At 41.2% G+C, this 18749-nt stretch overlaps 1 protein-coding gene and 1 non-coding gene across 2 annotated transcripts; one reads left to right on the top strand and one right to left on the bottom strand.

Annotated features, from left to right (window-relative positions):
- Nucleotides 1-4265: 4265 nt before the first annotated feature.
- On the bottom strand, nucleotides 4266-6809 carry LOC145158558 (uncharacterized). Its single transcript, XM_079077441.1, has 2 exons — nucleotides 5127-6809; nucleotides 4266-4988 (listed from the first exon to the last, which is right to left on the bottom strand). Exons 1-2 carry the CDS (start codon nucleotides 6807-6809, stop codon nucleotides 4266-4268), a joined length of 2406 nt encoding a protein of 801 aa, XP_078933567.1.
- Nucleotides 6319-6425, top strand: LOC145161935 (small nucleolar RNA R71). The gene has a single exon (XR_013738791.1). It is a non-coding gene; the product is annotated as a small nucleolar RNA R71 (small nucleolar RNA).
- Nucleotides 6810-18749: the final 11940 nt, after the last annotated feature.

Raw genomic sequence — 18749 nt, 5'->3', positions numbered from 1 at the left:
ATGCTTATCTTCTAACTTTTTCTACTCACGTCGTGAACCATCAACTGTTCACGTCGTGAGTACGTCTTTTTTGGGTGTTTTTCTTGTCTTTCAAGCCTTCAACCTCCAAAGTTCCATCCTTTAACGCTTTTAGTCCCTTTCTTCAAAATGTCTTCTTTTTGGCTGCAAAATATAATTTAACCTTATAAGTATCATTATTCTATGCAAATGACCAAAATATATATAAAAATGTACTTAAATATTGCCTAAAAATATGTATAAATATGGCAATATCAAAATACACCACACTTAGGCTTTGCTTGCCCTCAAGCAAATCTACTTATTTAAACTCAAACCTTCATCACTAGCATTTCATAGAACAATCCAATTCCAGCTCAGCCATTATGCCAAGACCTCAACGCATGCATGTGTGTCTAAATTTTTTTCCCTAAAGTACCCCCATACTTTAAATACTCACAATCTTCATAAACAATTACCCACTTCTTTCGAACAATGCTCATTTTATGCAACCCTCCGAATCCATCCCCAGAAAGCTTTTTAACCTCAAGATATTTTTGGTTAAGCTGCCCAGGCATACATAATCTAGAAATTACAACTTTAGATACCACCATGGAGCTCTTGGAATTCTTCTTTTATTTGATATTTGATCTTTGATTGCTTGAATTCACCATATTTATAATTTTTGGTATCTTCAACTTTTGATTCTTTGGAATTTTGATCTTTGATCTTCATACTTTGATAGCTCCAAAATTCTTCAAGAATTTTTTTAGTAATTCCTCTCTCTTTTTTTACATGTATAACTCACTTTTTTTATATATATCACTCAAAAACCTACATGCTTAAGCAAGGGCGCTTAACTTCAACCTTTATTGGTTAAGACATATCTTTCCTGGATACATTTCAGGTTCAGACTGCTAAACATTTTGCATTCCTCAAATTAAGCAGGGTCATGTTTTTGTTCCATGATTTCACTAAATTAAGGGAGGCCACAAATGCACTATAACGTGTATTGGCTCAACTAAACATTTGAGCTCTCATCGGATCATCCCATATAACACTAACAACTACAGTTCAAATTATTATTACTATATTTAATTATTAAAAATTTCAAAATTTACCATTATCTAGCAATTTACCTTTTCTACCTCCTACCCCACACTTATTTCATACAATGCCCTCATTGTATGCTTAAATTAATATAAAAATTAAGATAAGGGAGAAAAAGGAACAGACTCCCTGGGATAGTGGCGTGATCATCTCCAAAAGCGCGGATAAAACGTGCATCTTGAATATAGACTTTGAGAAATAGAAACTTGGATCTTGAATACGCGAGATAAGTAATGTACCGACAAAATATGGAATCAAGTCTTCAATCTTCAACAAATGTGGTTCAGAAAAGTATGCAAAATGAACAGAACAATGTGGGAAAGCATACGCCACATTACATGGTAGAGAAAATGAGCCATGATTATCTTCATAAAAATCCCAAAAAGAATGATGGTGAACCACATAATGAATATGGAAAAATAAGACTCCTTTTGTGAAAAATACAAATTCACGACGTGAGTGTGTAAATGTTCACGACGTGAATTCGATTGGAAGCGGGTTCTGAAAGTCATCAGATACTGACTCACGAGGTGAATCACAAAAGGGTCACGATGTGAAAACTGGAATCTCAAAAATGTATGTCTTCCAACCTTTCTTTCAATTCTTATATTCAACCCCCATATCTTAATGGATTAAGACTCTTCTAACCCTATTAATTTCGACTCTTCTCTCTAACTTTCTTCTCACTTAACTCACCCCACACTTAATTTAAATTATGGGTTTCGACTCTCGATTTTAAACACTCCCGGCGAAACATATATGCACTCATATCTCGACATCCTTTGTATGCGCTCCTAGTAATTCTGAAAAATACCAACCAAGAAGAGAAAAAGTAACATAATATCTTAATAGTTTTACAATCCCAAACAAATAAAAATAAAAAGAAAATAAAACTAAACCAAACAAAACTAAAATAATAAAAGAAACGATCAATCATCCTCGTCATCCTCGTTCACCCCGCTAGTGCCCGCTCCGTCGCCTCCATGTCCTCGATACTCCGTCCACCTCGGGCAAATCGGGTAATGATACCCCAAATGAGGCGGCTGCTCCACCCCAAGGTGTCGAACGACGTTCTCCATGGTGCCACCAATCCAGTTGACACTCAAAGATAACTGATCAAAATAACCAGCCATATCACCCCCAAAAGGTGCTCATACCATGGATGCGGGTGGATGCATTGGTTGCCCTCTTTCTCCCCTTCCTCTTACGTTCCTGCGCCTCGGCCTCGGTTGTGGTTCAGGTTGGTAGGCCGGTTGGTCATCACCATCATCATTATCCTCAAGAATTCCCCAATGTGTCCCATAATTCTTGACCACCTTCATTGTCTCTAAATACCCCATACTAAACTCGTTCCCTTCCATGCATGTCAAAGAACGAGTGATGCCGGAAACAATGAGGCCATAAGATCGGGCCAAGCGTGTAACAAAGTGTCCTCCACAAATGGGGCTCCCGGGACGAGCACTCGTAGCATACACCGCCAAGTATCGGGCCAAGAAATATGGAATGTTACAACATACGTCGGGCTGTAAAATGCACCACAAAAAGAACAAGTTGGCCTTAGTAACCTTATCACCATGGAGTTTGTGGTGAATAGAAAAGGTAATAAAGCAATTGATAAGGCGATGTATCAGTGATTTGATGCTGCTTTCGGGGGATACACCGGAATTGAACACACCGGTTGCGATATTGCTCCAAAACTCCGGTCCTGAAACACCATTCGCATAACCACGTGTGACGTCCCTCAAAAATAAAACAAACTCATGAGTTATGGTCTCATGAGCCTCGTGCAACCCCATTCTGCGAGAAAACTCCACCAGACTGCACTCCCGATATTCCCCTCCTAGACGGAAAACCAAAGCTTGGGGAAAAGTAGGATCTTGGACATTCTCATGGAATGTCACCGTTGAAAAGAACTCCACGCATAACTCTTTATAGACCCGCTCTTGGATGGCAAACAAATTGTACCACCCCTTGCACGTGAAGGAAAATCCATCGCCCAAAAATATCTTAGTAAGATATTGGGACATCCGATCCACCAAACCAACCTCCCTCAACCGTGCCCACTGAATAGTGGGGGCAATAGCAAACTCTCGGTTGTAAAGCCATCCCAACCGATTGTTCCATCGCGTATAGATATCCCGGGGTGTAGTTGTTGGAAAGTTGTAAAATGGATGTAAACCTGCTACTCCGGCTGGAATCTCTCTTCTGGTAGCCATTTCTGCAAAAACAGCAACAAACATATCCAAAAGAAACAATCCAACAAATTAGAAATTAACAAAACTGAAAATGTCCAGTCCCAGTATTCACGTCGTGAATCCTTTAGGATTCACGTCGTGAGTTCGCAACATCAGCAAGCAGAATTGCTAAAATCAGGGGCAAATCTGGTCACAATATTAATGAGGTTTACTCCTATACCATTTCCAAGCACAAAGCATCAACATTCCAAGGCTATTACGGGAATTTTAAGAAGTAAATTCGACATTTCATCTAACTAACAAACCCTAACCCTAAGTTCAACTATTAGAGAAAAATTAAACTTAATAATTAATAATCATTACCTTAGATTGTAGTATGAGGTAAGCAAAAACGAAAATTGAGTGTTGTCGGCCAAAATCGGAGCAAGGGGGACCAGATCTCGTGTTTCACTTCATGAGGAATAAAGAAAAGAGGGTCAAACTGATTCTTATCCCTTTAATCTGTGGTCCCGTGTTTTTCAAAACTCACGTCGTGAGTCCTTAATGATTCACGTCGTGAGTCTTGTCTGGGCTTAATGTTGGGCCATGCATTCCTTATCAATAATGGATTAGTCTTGGGCCAATTAGTTTAATAGAAAATGGGCTGATACGCATCATTGGTATATTATCCGGTTTATTCAGAATTCACGTCGTGCCTTAACTGTTCACGTCGTGAATCCTGCACGAAATTTTTTTTATTAGTAAGTCAAGTTTGTCTATTAACTAAATTCTTAATTACCACTTCATTTTTTAGGGACCCCAGACTCAGTGTTTAATTATGAATAAAGCGAGTTGGATGATATGATCTATGTTTCTAAGATTAAAATGCAAAAACTAAAAAGAAAAAAAATTGCAAACCAAACTCGGGTTGCCTCCCGAGAAGCGCTTCTTTTTCTTGGAGTTATGAGCTGGACTCCGTGCCTCCTACGTTGAGTCATCCGAAGAATCCACCACTAGGATCTTTTGTTCCTTGAAACGCCTCTTGTAAGCTTGAACTCGTCTTTTGTACGCCTTTTTCGAATTTTCCTTTTTAGCTTTGACCTCGTCTTCATCAAGCTTGCGTTTGGTCCCTTTAGTTTCTTCCTTGCACTCCATAGCATTCTTTTCTTCTTTCACCACTGGAGTTGTTTCTTTTGAAGTAACCTCCTCTTCATCACTCGTTATCTCATCATCTTCCTTGCTCACCCAAGAAATTGGACTCGTGTAGGCAATAACTTCAACTAAATATGGAACAGATGCTCTTGGTTTTGTTCTTTTAACTTGATGAATTGTCTTGATCTCTTCTTCCATGAGCTTATCTAATTCTTCAAGTTCATTGTCTTCATCAATGTTGAAAACCTCTTCTTGAGCATGATTCCCTTGAAAGCCATCTTCTATCCCAAAAAATTCCTTTTCATTACCAACCCTCAAGGTGAGCTTAGACTCCCGAATATCAACAAGAGCTCCAGCAGTGTTTAGCAGCGGGCGACCAAGAATAATTGGTACATTGGGATCTTCTTTCATGTCTAATACCACAAAGTCTATTGGAAAAACGAATTTCCCAATTTTTACTAAAATATCTTCCACAATGCCCCTGGGTTGTGTCACTGAACGGTTCGCCATGTGAATAGTCATCCTTGTAGCCTTCAACTTCTGAATATCCAACTTCTGATAAAATGAATAAGGCATCAAATTTATGCTAGCCCCAGAATCGGCTAAAGCATAAACCTTCATGTTGTTCCCAAACTCACATGGAAGAGTGAGGCGTCCAGGATCCCCCATCTTCTTAGGTATGTCTCCCAATACAGCCCTTGAACTTTGCTCACTTAGAATAACTTTAGAATTCTTCTTTAGTTGCTGACGAGTGTCTATCAAGTCTTGTAAAAAAATTTCATATTCGGGAATTTTGGATAACGACTCGACAAAGGGAGTATTAATCGGGATACCCTTCACGTGCTTAATAAACTCTATATGCTCTCTTTCCAGTGAACTAAGGGCAGCTCGGGAAGGAAACGGCAAGGGTGGCTGATATGCTGAAACAAAGACGGAATTTTTCTGTTCAGACAGAGCCCACGACGTGAGCATAACGGGCTCACGTCGTGAACTGGGTGTTCCAGCAGCTTCTTCATTTTCGAGCTTTGGCTTCTTTGGCTTTGGATCGGGCTGTTGTGGCTCCACTTCTAATGCTTCTAGGAAATCAGAGACGACCTCTTCTTCAGTATCTATGGCCATTACATGAGATTGGGTCTTCTTTTCAGGATTTTTCGGGGACAGCTTCTCATGAACCAAAGTGGTTAGTTGACCAAGTTGCACTTCAAGATTATTGATGGAGGCTTGTTGATTTTTTATTAGAGCCTGCTGTTCTACCATCATTGCGTGATGATTCTTTATCAAAGTTCTTTGTTCATCAATAGCAAAATCAGTAGCCTCGTGTCTCTTTTCTGAAGCTTCCATAAACTTAACTAACATGGTCTCTAGATCGGGTTTTTTCTCAGCTAGTGGCTGCTCCTTTTGGTAGAAGCCTCGGCTTGTTTGTCTATACTTATCTTCCTTTTGCTTCTTATATTCTTCATATGACAGCCACTCTTTCTTCGGTTTCCTCCAGTCTTCATCGTACTTGTCCCCACTCGAGTAGCATACTTGAGCCTTTTTATTCCCAAACTCATCCAAATTGCAGTCCTTGGTCAAGTGTGGACCATTACACCATTCGCAACCAACTCTTATAGCATGAATTGATTGGTCCATTTGTGTTAACCTCCGGTCCATATTATTCAGCATAGCCATCATAGCTGCTATTTCTTCAGTTTGTGCACCTCCACCGCCTTTGATTCCATCTTGCCTGGGGTTGTGGTACTCACGAGAGTGCTTCGCGAATTCTTCAATCAGCTCCTTGACCTCCCTTGGATTTTTCTTTGTCAAAGGTCCTTGAGAATCAAGGAGTTTTCTCGTCATAACATTGACCCCATTATAGAAGATTGACATCTCTTGTTGAACATTAAGATCATGTTGAGCGCAATTTCTGATCAAGCCTTTGTAACGCTCCCATGCTTCGTATAATGACTCCCTCGGCTGTTGTTCAAAGTTGGCTATTGCCTTCTTGAGTTTAGCTATCTTGGATGGTGGGCAAAATTGGTCAAGAAATTGCTCACGCATTTGAGCCCAAGTGGTGATCGTAGCCGGTGGAAGTGATTTTAACCACTCTTTAGCAGCTCCCTTAAAAGTAATGGGAAGCATCCTGAGGAAGACGGTGTTTCTATTGAAATTTGGGACATTGAAGTAATCCGCAATGTCATTGACTTCATCGAGATGCTTAAAAGCATCCTCATGATCCTTCCCATAAAATGGGATATCCTTCAGTGCAGTCAAGATGTGCCCCTTCAGCTCGAATGTGACAGTGGCAGGTATTGCGGGTTGGACTAAACCGGGACCCACATCCTCTCGAATCCGCTTCTTGTAAGCTCCCATGGACATCTCCTCAATATTTGCCATTTCGTCCTCTTGCTTGTCTTCGGGCTCACTCGCAAATATTTCGAAAACTGGGTCTGACTCGTATTCGGATTCGTGTGGATTAGAAACTGGACCAAGTTCTTCAACTTTGCCTTTCTCCTTTGGGGTTGAACTTGACTCTCCTGTCTTCTTTCCCGACTTCCTTGAAAAAGCTGATTTTAGTTCTTGCAATGGCGTCTTCTTTGGCGTGTGATCTTCCTTCGCGTTCTTATTCTTATTTTTGTGAAGGGCTGACTCCCGATCTTCAAGTGGTGGTACCAAAGGTGTGTTTGAGCCTCTGGTCATGAACTCCTGCAAACTAAACAAAATAACAACGTAAAAACGAACTAAAATAAACTAAAAACTAAAGAAAGCTAAAAATCACAGTTCTCACGTCGTGAGTCTATAAACTCACGTCGTGAGTTCTGTAATCAGAAAAAAATCAAACCTTCCTAGAGACTAAAAACAAAATTAATAAAAATATCTACTAAATGAATAAAAACTGATAACTACTAAATTCACGTCGTGAGAAGTGCCCTCACGTCGTGAAAACTGAACAAACAGAAAAAAAAAACTAATACTAATAAAAACTTTGCTGGAAAATTAACTTTTTGCAGGTTTTATCCCACAAAAAGGATCGATTAACCTAAAGCAAATAAATAAATAATAAACTAAGCCGTTCCCCGGCAACGGCGCCAAAAACTTGATGTGCACGATAATACCCACTAATTTTATATTTATAACCTAACTAACTAACTAACTAAAATGCACCTAGGCAGTGTACCTAGTCGAATTATAGAATAGTTTGGTAAGTTGGGTGTCGATCACAGGGAACAGTGTTATTAATTAATCTATTCACTACTAAATTAATCTAACTATTAATAAGCTAAAAAGGGTTTTTTTAATCTAATTTTCCAAGTTTAGATTAACTTAATCCTTTAACAAAAACTCAATCAATAAACAGAACACTTCTGTTAGTTCGAATCCGCTTTCACTCAATGGTTACACATTAACTATGACTATTACTGTTGGTGACCAATTAAGGAAGTATTAGCAATTTAGTTCTAAATCTACTAATTATTAATCAATTCATGTAAATCTATTTATGGTCATACAATAGTTAACACAGAATCAATTATTAAATAAGATTGGAGCCATGAAAGATTGATTAATCAAAACACAATTACAGTCATAATATGAGTTCTCTAACACAACTTGATTTAATGATTCAATTACTAATCTAAGATTGGTTTGATCTTAGCTCCAATAACTAGTGTTCACTATATTATTAGGTATTCAAGTTCATGCAGATTTGTGTTCACTAACTACACAGAACAAGAATTTAAAGCAATCAAATAATTAATTCAAGCATGCTAGGTAAAATCAATCAACACAAGCATATCACCAACAAGTAAAGTTAAGTCTAATGCATTAAAACCATGAGTTCCAGCTTCATCTAGCTAACAGAAGCAGCTAGATTTAGCTGGACATATTAACAGCTAAACAAACAAATACTATAATAAAAAACATGTTTAAATGTACCAATCTATAAAGACAAATTATGAACTCCTCCTTCCTTGGTGTTAAAACCAACTTCCAGAGCTTCTTTTCCTCTGAATTTCGTCTCCAGGAATCCTCCTCAGCCAGCAAAAGTCCCTCCCAATCGTAATGGAGAAGAGTATATATACTTTCTGGAAAATCACCGTTTACGTCGTGAGAATTTAAAACTCACGTCGTGAACTCGAGGTAATCGTGATCGTCAAGGATTCCTTCACCCGGATGCTTATCTTCTAACTTTTTCTACTCACGTCATGAACCATCAACTGTTCACGTCGTGAGTACGTCTTTTTTGGGTGTTTTTCTTGTCTTTCAAGCCTTCAACCTCCAAAGTTCCATCCTTTAACGCTTTTAGTCCCTTTCTTCAAAATGTCTTCTTTTTGGCTGCAAAATATAATTTAACCTTATAAGTATCATTATTCTATGCAAATGACCAAAATATATATAAAAATGTACTTAAATATTGCCTAAAAATATGTATAAATATGGCAATATCAATTCACTAATTTGATGCCAATATGTTGAATATATTGTCATTTAGGACTTGATTTTGTCCCGGGAGCTAACTAGTGAAGCATTCATCCTATATCGAACTTCCAATCGAATCACTCATACAAGGTGAGTTCATACCCCTACAAATTACCTTTTAAATGGTTTTAAATGCTTTTAGGGGAGGGATACAAGTAGAACACAATTTATATTGTGTTAACAATTACATGTGAAAACTATCAAACAAAAGTATTTCTTACACTTCGATACTGTGTTATCAATCAAACGGTTTCAAATTATTTTAAAATGACATCAAGTCATCGAGAATCTTTCAAATGGTTAAACTCTTTATGATGATAAAATCTTTATTATGTTAAACTCTTTAAATGTTTTACAAACCCTTTTAAACTTATATATTATCAAAAATCATATATATATATATATATATATATATATATATATATATATATATAGTTATATAAATAAGGTTAAAAGGGCTTAGGACTAATAACTCGCCTTATTTCCTTTTCCTTGTTTGGATATGGACTTAGAGTATAGTTATTTGTCCGAATATCGTTTAAATTCTATTTATATATATTTATATATGTATATAAATATAAAAGTATTCATAAACAAATATCACTAATACAGAACGTACTGGTAAACTATAATAGGTATAGTTTAGAGGATCAATACATACTATTTTCTAGAATAGAGGAACATACATGAATCAATATATGCATATTATTACTATTCATTACGAAGTATACTATTCATTTACAAGAACAAGAAGGAACTTACATACTATAACAAGAACAAGATAACAAAAATGTGAGATACTACTTCATGGCATAACAATATTTCTTGCTATGTCACGTTTTGTAACCAGAGTCTCCTGGAGGGAGAGCGTGAGTTTGTATATAGATCTATACGAGATTGACAATCTCACACCTTGCTGCTAGCTACAATGGGACCTGCAGATCCACAGGTGACAAATGTCATAAATTTTTTGACGTCTGAAAACGTTGTGTGTTATACTAGTCAATCAAGTATGGTTATAACCTCATCACATTTGAACCTTAATTAACCTGTTGGTTTTCAAGGTAGTTAATGCATTAGTAGTGTAATTTATACAATACTACTATTAATCTTCGTTTTCCATTACATTCATACAATGATATTCTCGCATGAGAAAAGCATACCGTTTTCTAGTAAGATAGTTTACCAACTATATTCTCGCATGAGAAAAGCATACCGTTTTTCTAGAACAGAACAAAAGTATTTGAATGTTGAGCTCTGCAGTCAAACCTGGACATTTATGTAATCATATCTGGGATCAATATAGCCTGATCAACTATATTTATTTGAGATACAACGAACATGTGTTTGGGAGTGATGGTAGTGTTGCGACAGGTCTAAAACTTACCAACTCTGCATATACAGAAGAACTCTAGAAAAGAACATAAGGTTAAAATACTATAGGAGCATTTTAGGCACTATATACTAAGAACAAACTACATGAAAACAAAGGAACCTCGCTAATAGTTCTATAAGTACTAAGTGCATGCATTATGGTTATATATGATTATGGTTTCATAGACTTAGAATGAGTGGTCTAAGCTTTATTTCCTTTTCCTTGTTTGGATGTGGATTTAGGGTAGGATCATTTATTCGAAGGCCTATTCGACCCGAGTTGTATATAATTAGTATACACTATGTGCTTATAGAAGGACCCAGTAGGAGTCATACCATACAAAATACATTATCTGTTAACTGTAAGTTTCTCTTATAGAAACTTGTTTTTGTTTACTCGCTTTATTTAGAATTGTTAGATCTTCTTATATCCTTATTCTTACTTAGATAATAATGGCTGGATTCCATCTACCCAGAGACCCGAACTTTTCTAATCAAGGGAATGGAGGTTGGCTCGACGCCAAACCAGAAAATGATCCTGTGGTTCCCATAGAAGAAGACTTTGAGGAGGATTTTCCAGAAGATGCTGATTCAGGATCAGAAGCCTACAACCCACCGCCATGTAACGACCAAAAATTTCAACCAATTTAAAACATTTTATTTCATTCAAAAACCATTAAGTTCATACATCTTGTTTTCAAAATAGTTTAAACATTAGAGTATCCCCCCAAAACCATATCACATAAATCATAAAACATGAGGAGCGGTACGATCACGCCTTCGCCTTGCCACGATCTCCTGAAGTACCTGAAACAATAAACTGCAACTGTAAGCCCGGAAGCTTACTGAGTTTCCCCCAAAGTACCCATACACACATAAACATACATACAGCAAAGAACAACATACTATGGGTCCAATCATCCCTCAGGATGGAATACCCCAGGCCCCTCAACCATCGGGTTGGAATGCCATCCTACTATGAGTCCAATCATCCTACCGGGATGGAATACTCTCGGCCCACAACCATCGGGTTGGAATGCCCATACACCTATGCATACAACTACAACTACTATGGGTCCAATCATCTCACAAGATGGAATACCCCAGGCCCCTCAACCATCGGGTTGGAATGCCAAAGTACTATGAGTTCAATCATCCTACCTGGATGGAATACTCCTGGCCCACAACCATCGGGTTGGAATGCCCCACCTCCTAACATACAATAACAACTACTATGGGTCCAATCATCTCACAAGATGGAATACCCCAGGCCCCTCAACCATCGATTTGGAATGCCAAACTACTATGAGTCCAATCATCCTACCTGGATGGAATACTCTTGGCCCATGCCAACCTACAGTAGCAAACATTTATACATAACAGGCAACCACATAACACTCTACAGAATCAACATACTAGGGCCCTATCATCCAACCGGGATGGGATACCCTCTGCTACCGCTCGACATGCATATACCACAGGTAACCTCCTACCAGCGTACATAAGGCAAGACCAACTACAGGTCTATACTCATAACCACTACCCAACTACCAGGGTGCTGATCCAACAGAACTAGCCATCACTTAACTATCCATTCCTCTAGGACACTAAGCTAACAAAGCATATCCTTATATCATTATCCTATCTACCAGGACTAGCAAGCATATCATCACATAAACATAACAGCTCTAAACAACAATTCAAAGGGCCGACCTTGGTGCCTTAGACCCTTGAGTACAGTGAGGATAACTCACCTGAAACGAAGAACCGAACCACGAAAGCACACACCCGAAGCACTGCTCCAAACTCCAACACCTAGTGTCATCAATGGACCATTGACATAAATGACCAAATTACCATAACACCCTTGGAGTCAAATTCAAAGTCCTGGCCAAAGTCATCCTTCATGAATGACTCTACTCGCCGAGTCAACCCGTTGACTCGTCGAGTCCTTATACTCTGAAAACTCTTAGAATACGACTCAACTTGCCGAGTCACCCCAAGACTCGTCGAGTCCAACGATCTCCGAGTCCCATTCCACTTAACTCACAAAGTCACCTCCCGACTCACTGCTTCGAGGCTTAACCAGAAGAGATTGGGGTTCTGAGACCAGACTCGCCGAGTCCAAAAACAGACTCGCCGAGTCCAAGGCAATCTTTAACAGACTCGTCGAATTGTTCTTCCAACTCGCCGAGTCCATGCTCATGTTCATACAACTCGCCGAGTACACCCATGTGACTCGCCGAGTCTCTCTAGTTCTTAATCCATACAGTGGCTTTTTGAGCCATGCAGGGGCTCCAATCTATAGATCCACTCTTCTACAGTCTAACCCTCACGTAAAGTGGCAAACTTTACGTGAAACCAAGGAGCTATAGGCCCAAAATACTCTAGGGCTAGGGTTTATGAGAAAGGGGCTTCACCAACAACTCATTGACATAAGCTTTATAACATTTTGGACCATTACAAGCCTAGATCTGAGGTAGCAACCTCAGATCTAAACTCCAAACTCGAAATAACTCTCAATCATACCAAAAATGCCCCAAATCTCATACATAAGATAGATCTAATTGCAATAGAGCCAAAACAGTAGCTCATTACCTCAAGGACTGCTTCCCACTGAAGAATAATCCAAATCTCTGCAAATCCCCTTGATCCAAGCTTCTTGATCTTCAAGATCTCTTCACCAAAACCACTTATCTAGGCTCCAAATTGCTTCCAAGGGCACTCACTCACGATTTAGGGTTTCTGGATCTCAAAAGGGTAGTAAAGAGGCTGAGGGAGGGATATAATGTTCTTTATATAGGGCACAACCCCTGGGATTAGGGTTTTCTCTCTTCAGCACCAACTCGTCGAGTCCCAGCCGCCGACTCGGTGAGTTGGCCACTTAACTCGCGACAGAAACCCGCTCCGACTCGGCGAGTAAGCATGCCTACTCGTCGAGTCCCTTTCCTTAATTTACACTTTAAGTCCTTCAATGGTACCTCTGGAATTTGGGGTGTTACAACTCTCCCCCACTTAAATTAGGCTTTGTCCTTGAAGCCTACTGCAGTATACGCTCCCGAACAAACCTCTTGTACTGTAGACTCCGATTTCCCAATTAACTCAGATCCTTTCAAACTCTACTACTGCATCTCTTTTTAAATAACTTATTCCCACATGGCATCCTTGCCACTACTTCAAGCCAACCATCGGCCTTTCAACTCAATAGCACCACATATCAACCATGTATCACCCGATGATACCATCCCTTCAAATCAGGGACACACCTTTGCGCCCTGCGGACGCTAGATGCTACAATCACCCACTGAGCTCTGCTGAGACACTAATCCATCTTCTTTTGCCCAAAATTGGCGATAATCCGGATAACTTGCAACCTGGAACGAATCCTGATTCCCCCTCTGATTCTATACTATGCTTGCGCTGACAGGATATTGCATCCTTCAGCTTCCACAATCAATCGACTATATCGCTTCGCCACTTGTACCTGGCCCAATCAGCCTCGGGTTGGAATACCAGGCATGCCTATAACGGGTCCATTCATACTTAGGATGGTATACCCTCGCATCCTCAGGTATGTTTGGCCCAGTCAACCTTCGGGTTGGAATACCAAACACACCAGGTCCAATCAATCATAGGGTCCGGTCATCCTCATGATGGAATACCCTAGATTGGAATACCTCCACATACATGAACCAAACCTACAACCATGCTCGGAACCTAGGACCTTGTCCTTGCGTCACCCTCGAACCCTTCGGCTCGGCACAACTGAGTGTAGCCCACTCACACCTCCTCATCACGATCTCTAGGTCCTCGACCTTCGACTGGAATATCCTCACACAGTCCTCAACACCGGTCCAGACTACCCCGAGTCTGCTAACCTGCTATCTCACTTTCCTCTGTCCAAATCTCCAATCTGGAACTACTGTCCTTCTCCTCTTCCAAGGAGACTGAACTCATGTCTACGCATCATTCAACATTGCCACAGTGACAAAACCTCACTATACATCACCCCTTAGTGGCGCTCACCGCTATCTCATAACATGCATACATACTCTGAGATTGATCGCATAGCTAGCAATCCATACATAGCCTGCAACATTTCCTCAACATCTCCGACACTTGGAAATAATCCCACTGATTTCCATCGCATAGCAGCAATTCACTCCTTTCTCAAAGATCCACAATACATATAAAGTCTTTACCATGAATGGACCGCCTCATCGCACCACTCCAAAGACCTCATCCAAACCGCATCAGGCAATCATCCTTCAAACAACGGATCATTCGAGAATTTCCAATTCTCCCCCACTTAGAGTGCCAACTACTATCCACTGGCGGCGAAACTGGCACGCTGCTCGAACCAAACCAATACACCGAACTTTAAGGAACCTGAGTTCCTGCTGAAAGTTCCAATTTCCCGAATCATGACCTTTCTTCTCTTGAATGCATCACCGGATACTAATACTCTAAAATCCTCAATACTAACTCCTTACTAACACATACCAACTTTCCTAACTCAAGCAGGAAACAACAACACATAATCATAACATAAACAAGATAAAGCAGAAAAACATACCGGCTGACACCTCTGGATTAGACCTGATCTCCTCGGTCACAAGCTGATAAGCACACCCTGGAGCCTTCGGAGGCTCTGCCCGACCCTGACTCCCGTCAGTAAGTCTCAAAGTGGCTGGCGCTGGGGCCTGTACTGACCTGGCAGCCAACAGAGGACACTGGGCCTTCATATGGCCCACCTGATCACAATGATAACAACTTCGGACTCCTGCAGCTGGAGTCGACTGCCTGCAATCTCCGGCTATGTGGCCCTCCTTACCACACTTTTGGCACCCCAAAGAAGAATGACAACTTCCCTCATGCACCTTGCCGCACTTCCCGCAAGTGCGACTCCTCTGACCTCCCTGTCGATCATCAGCGGGCCTCATCCGCTTCGGTGCAGGCTGCGACTGCACCGGGGCCTGCCTCTGCTCTCTCAACTGGAGCTCAATCTCTAACTCGCGCCACCTAGCGGCCTCCTGCAACTCCAACAAGGTACTACACCTCTGCGTGGATACAAACTGTCTGATGTTCGTCTTGAGCATGCTCAGATATCGGGTCATCTGAGCCTGTTCCGACGCAAACTCAGGGCAAAACATCGCCCTCTCCGTAAACATCTTGGTGATCTCCGTCACCGACTCAGAATCCTGCTTCAACTCCAAAAACTCCTGAGCCAATCTCTCCCGCTCCACCCGTGGAACATAATGAGTACTGAACATGTCTCGAAACTGATCCCAAGTAACCGCAACTCTCTGTGCATCAGAATATGACCCCGTAGTCAACCTCCACCAATCCTTCGCCCCGAGCCTCAACATGTTCAGAGCACACCTCACCCTCTGATCAGCAGGGCACGAACATGTGAAGAAACATCCCTCCACGTCTGATAACCACCTCATAGCAACAATCGGATCCTGAACTCCATCAAAAGAAGGGGGCTTCGTATTGTCGAAATCCCGATACTGAAAGCCCCGACTGGCTCCTCCCCCTGCCGTTGCCACAGCCGCTGTCTCTGCCAGAGCTGCATAGCGCTCATCAAAATACTCAACCATGGCGGTCTTGATCGACCCAAATAGTTCCGGTAACTCGGCCCGAAACATAGCATCAACCTCCTCATGCAGGATCTCCTGAATCCTAGCATCCAACTCATCCGTCCTCATCTGACCAATAACCTCGGGTGGTGCTGATCCATCCTGACCACCCTCTCCCGATCCCGATCCCGAACCGGATCCTGACTTGAAACGTCTCGCATCCGCCATACTGCAATACACCACAAGAACCTCAGATACCTCGCATAACCGCCGAGAACTAACCTCTAACCAACAACCTTGGGGTTGTGACTTCCTTGACACGCGTATGGGTCCTGTGATTTCAGTAGTACGGGCCCATACTACCTTCCACACCTACCCATATTTGTCTCAAGTATCACCACAACGCCCTATACATAGCAAGCACTCAATCCTCACTCCTAGAGGAATACTGAATATCTCATATCAAGAAAACCCTAGGCTAGCAGGCATCACAAATCAGACAATTCTATCATGCAATCCTGAAGATCCCTAGCCTAGTACTAGCATGCTGTTCTAACATATCACATAAACAAATAACTTGTATGGTATTTTGGGGTAACTTACTGGCTCCAGCTGATCGTACCCTCTGCGTCCTCCTTTACTTATTTTGAAAACCATTTGAAAACTATTTTTGAAAATCTCTCCTTGATTTGAGACTGGATTCACACGAATGTTCCTCCAATTCACTCAAACCAAGGCTCTGATACCAACTTGTAACGACCAAAAATTTCAACCAATTTAAAACATTTTATTTCATTCAAAAACCATTAAGTTCATACATCTTGTTTTCAAAATAGTTTAAAGATCAGAGTATCCCCCAGAACCATATCACATAAATCATAAAACATGAGGAGTGGTACGATCACGCATTCGCCTTGCCACGATCTCCTGAAGTACCTGAAACAATAAACTGCAACTGTAAGCCCGGAAGCTTACTGAGTTTCCCCCAAAGTACCCATACACACACAAACATACATACAACAAAGAACAACATACTATGGGTCCAATCATCCCTCAGGATGGAATACCCCAGGCCCCTCAACCATCGGGTTGGAATGCCATCCTACTATGAGTCCAATCATCCTACCGGGATGGAATACTCTCGGCCCACAACCATCGGGTTGGAATGCCCATACACCTATGCATACAACTACAACTACTATGGGTCCAATCATCTCACAAGATGGAATACCCCAGGCCCCTCAACCATCGGGTTGGAATGCCAAAGTACTATGAGTTCAATCATCCTACCTGGATGGAATACTCCTGGCCCACAACCATCGGGTTGGAATGCCCCACCTCCTAACATACAATAACAACTACTATGGGTCCAATCATCTCACAAGATGGAATACCCCAGGCCCCTCAACCATCGATTTGGAATGCCAAACTACTATGAGTCCAATCATCCTACCTGGATGGAATACTCTTGGCCCATGCCAACCTACACTAGCAAACATATATACATAACAGGCAACCACTTAACACTCTACAGAATCAACATACTAGGGCCCTATCATCCTACCGGGATGGGATACCCTCTGATACGGCTCGACATGCATATACCACAGGTAACCTCCTACCAGCGTACATAAGGCAAGACCAACTACAGGTCTATACTCATAACCACTACCCAACTACCAGGGTGCTGATCCAACAGAACTAGCCATCACTTAACTATCCATTCCTCTAGGATACTAATCTAACAAAGCATATCCTCATATCATTATCCTATCTATCAGGATACTAGCAAGCATATCATCACATAAACATAACAAGCTCTAAACAACAATTCAAAGGGCCGACCTTGGTGCCTTAGACCCTTGAGTACAATGAGGATAACTCACCTGAAATGAAGAACCGAACCACGAAAGCACACACCCGAAGCACTGCTCCAAACTCCAACACCTAGTGTCATCAATGGACCATTGGCATAAATGACCAAATTACCATAACACCCTTGGAGTCAAAGTCAAAGTCCTGGCCAAAGTCATCCTTCATGACTGACTCTACTCGCCGAGTCAACCCGTTGACTCGTCGAGTCCTTATACTCTGAAAACTCTTAGAACACGACTCAACTCGCCGAGTCACCCCAAGACTCGTCGAGTCCAACGATCTCTGAGTCCCATTCCACTCAACTCACAAAGTCACCTCCCGACTCACTGCTTCGAGGCTTAACCAGAAGAGATTAGGGTTCTGAGACCAGACTCGCCGAGTCCAAAAACAGACTCGCCGAGTCCAAGGCAATCTTCAACAGACTCGCCGAGTTGTTCTTCCAACTCGCCGAGTCCATGCTCATGTTCATACAACTCGCCGAGTACACCCATGTGACTCGCTGAGTCTCTCTAGTTCTTAATCCATACAGTGGCTTTTCGAGCCATGCAGGGGCTCCAATCTATAGATCCACTCTTCTACAGTCTAACCCTCACGTAAAGTGGCAAACTTTACGTGAAACCAAGGAGCTATAGGCCGAAAATACTCTAGGGCTAGGGTTTATGATAAAGGGGCTTCACCAACAACTCATTGACATAAGCTTTATAACATTCTAGACCATTACAAGCCTAGATCTGAGGTAGCAACCTCAGATCTAAACTCCAAACTCGAAATAACTCTCAATCATACCAAAAATGCCCCAAATCTCATACATAAGATAGATCTAATTGCAATAGAGCCAAAACAGCAGCTCATTACCTCAAGGACGACTTCCCATTGAAGAATAATCCAAATCTCTGCAAATCCCCTTGATCCAAGCTTCTTGATCTTCAAGATCTCTTCACCAAAACCACTTATCTAGGCTCCAAATTGCTTCCAAGGGCTCTCACTCACGATTTAGGGTTTCTGGATCTCAAAAGGGTAGTAAAGA

This window comes from Lactuca virosa, chromosome 2 (assembly GCF_052849685.1).
Source record: "Lactuca virosa cultivar CGN04683 chromosome 2, Lactuca_virosa_CGN04683_v6, whole genome shotgun sequence".
NCBI classification, from domain to species: domain Eukaryota; kingdom Viridiplantae; phylum Streptophyta; class Magnoliopsida; order Asterales; family Asteraceae; genus Lactuca; species Lactuca virosa.
Note: the sequence above shows the minus strand (reverse complement) of the source record. Positions and strands in the feature narration are given on the sequence as shown.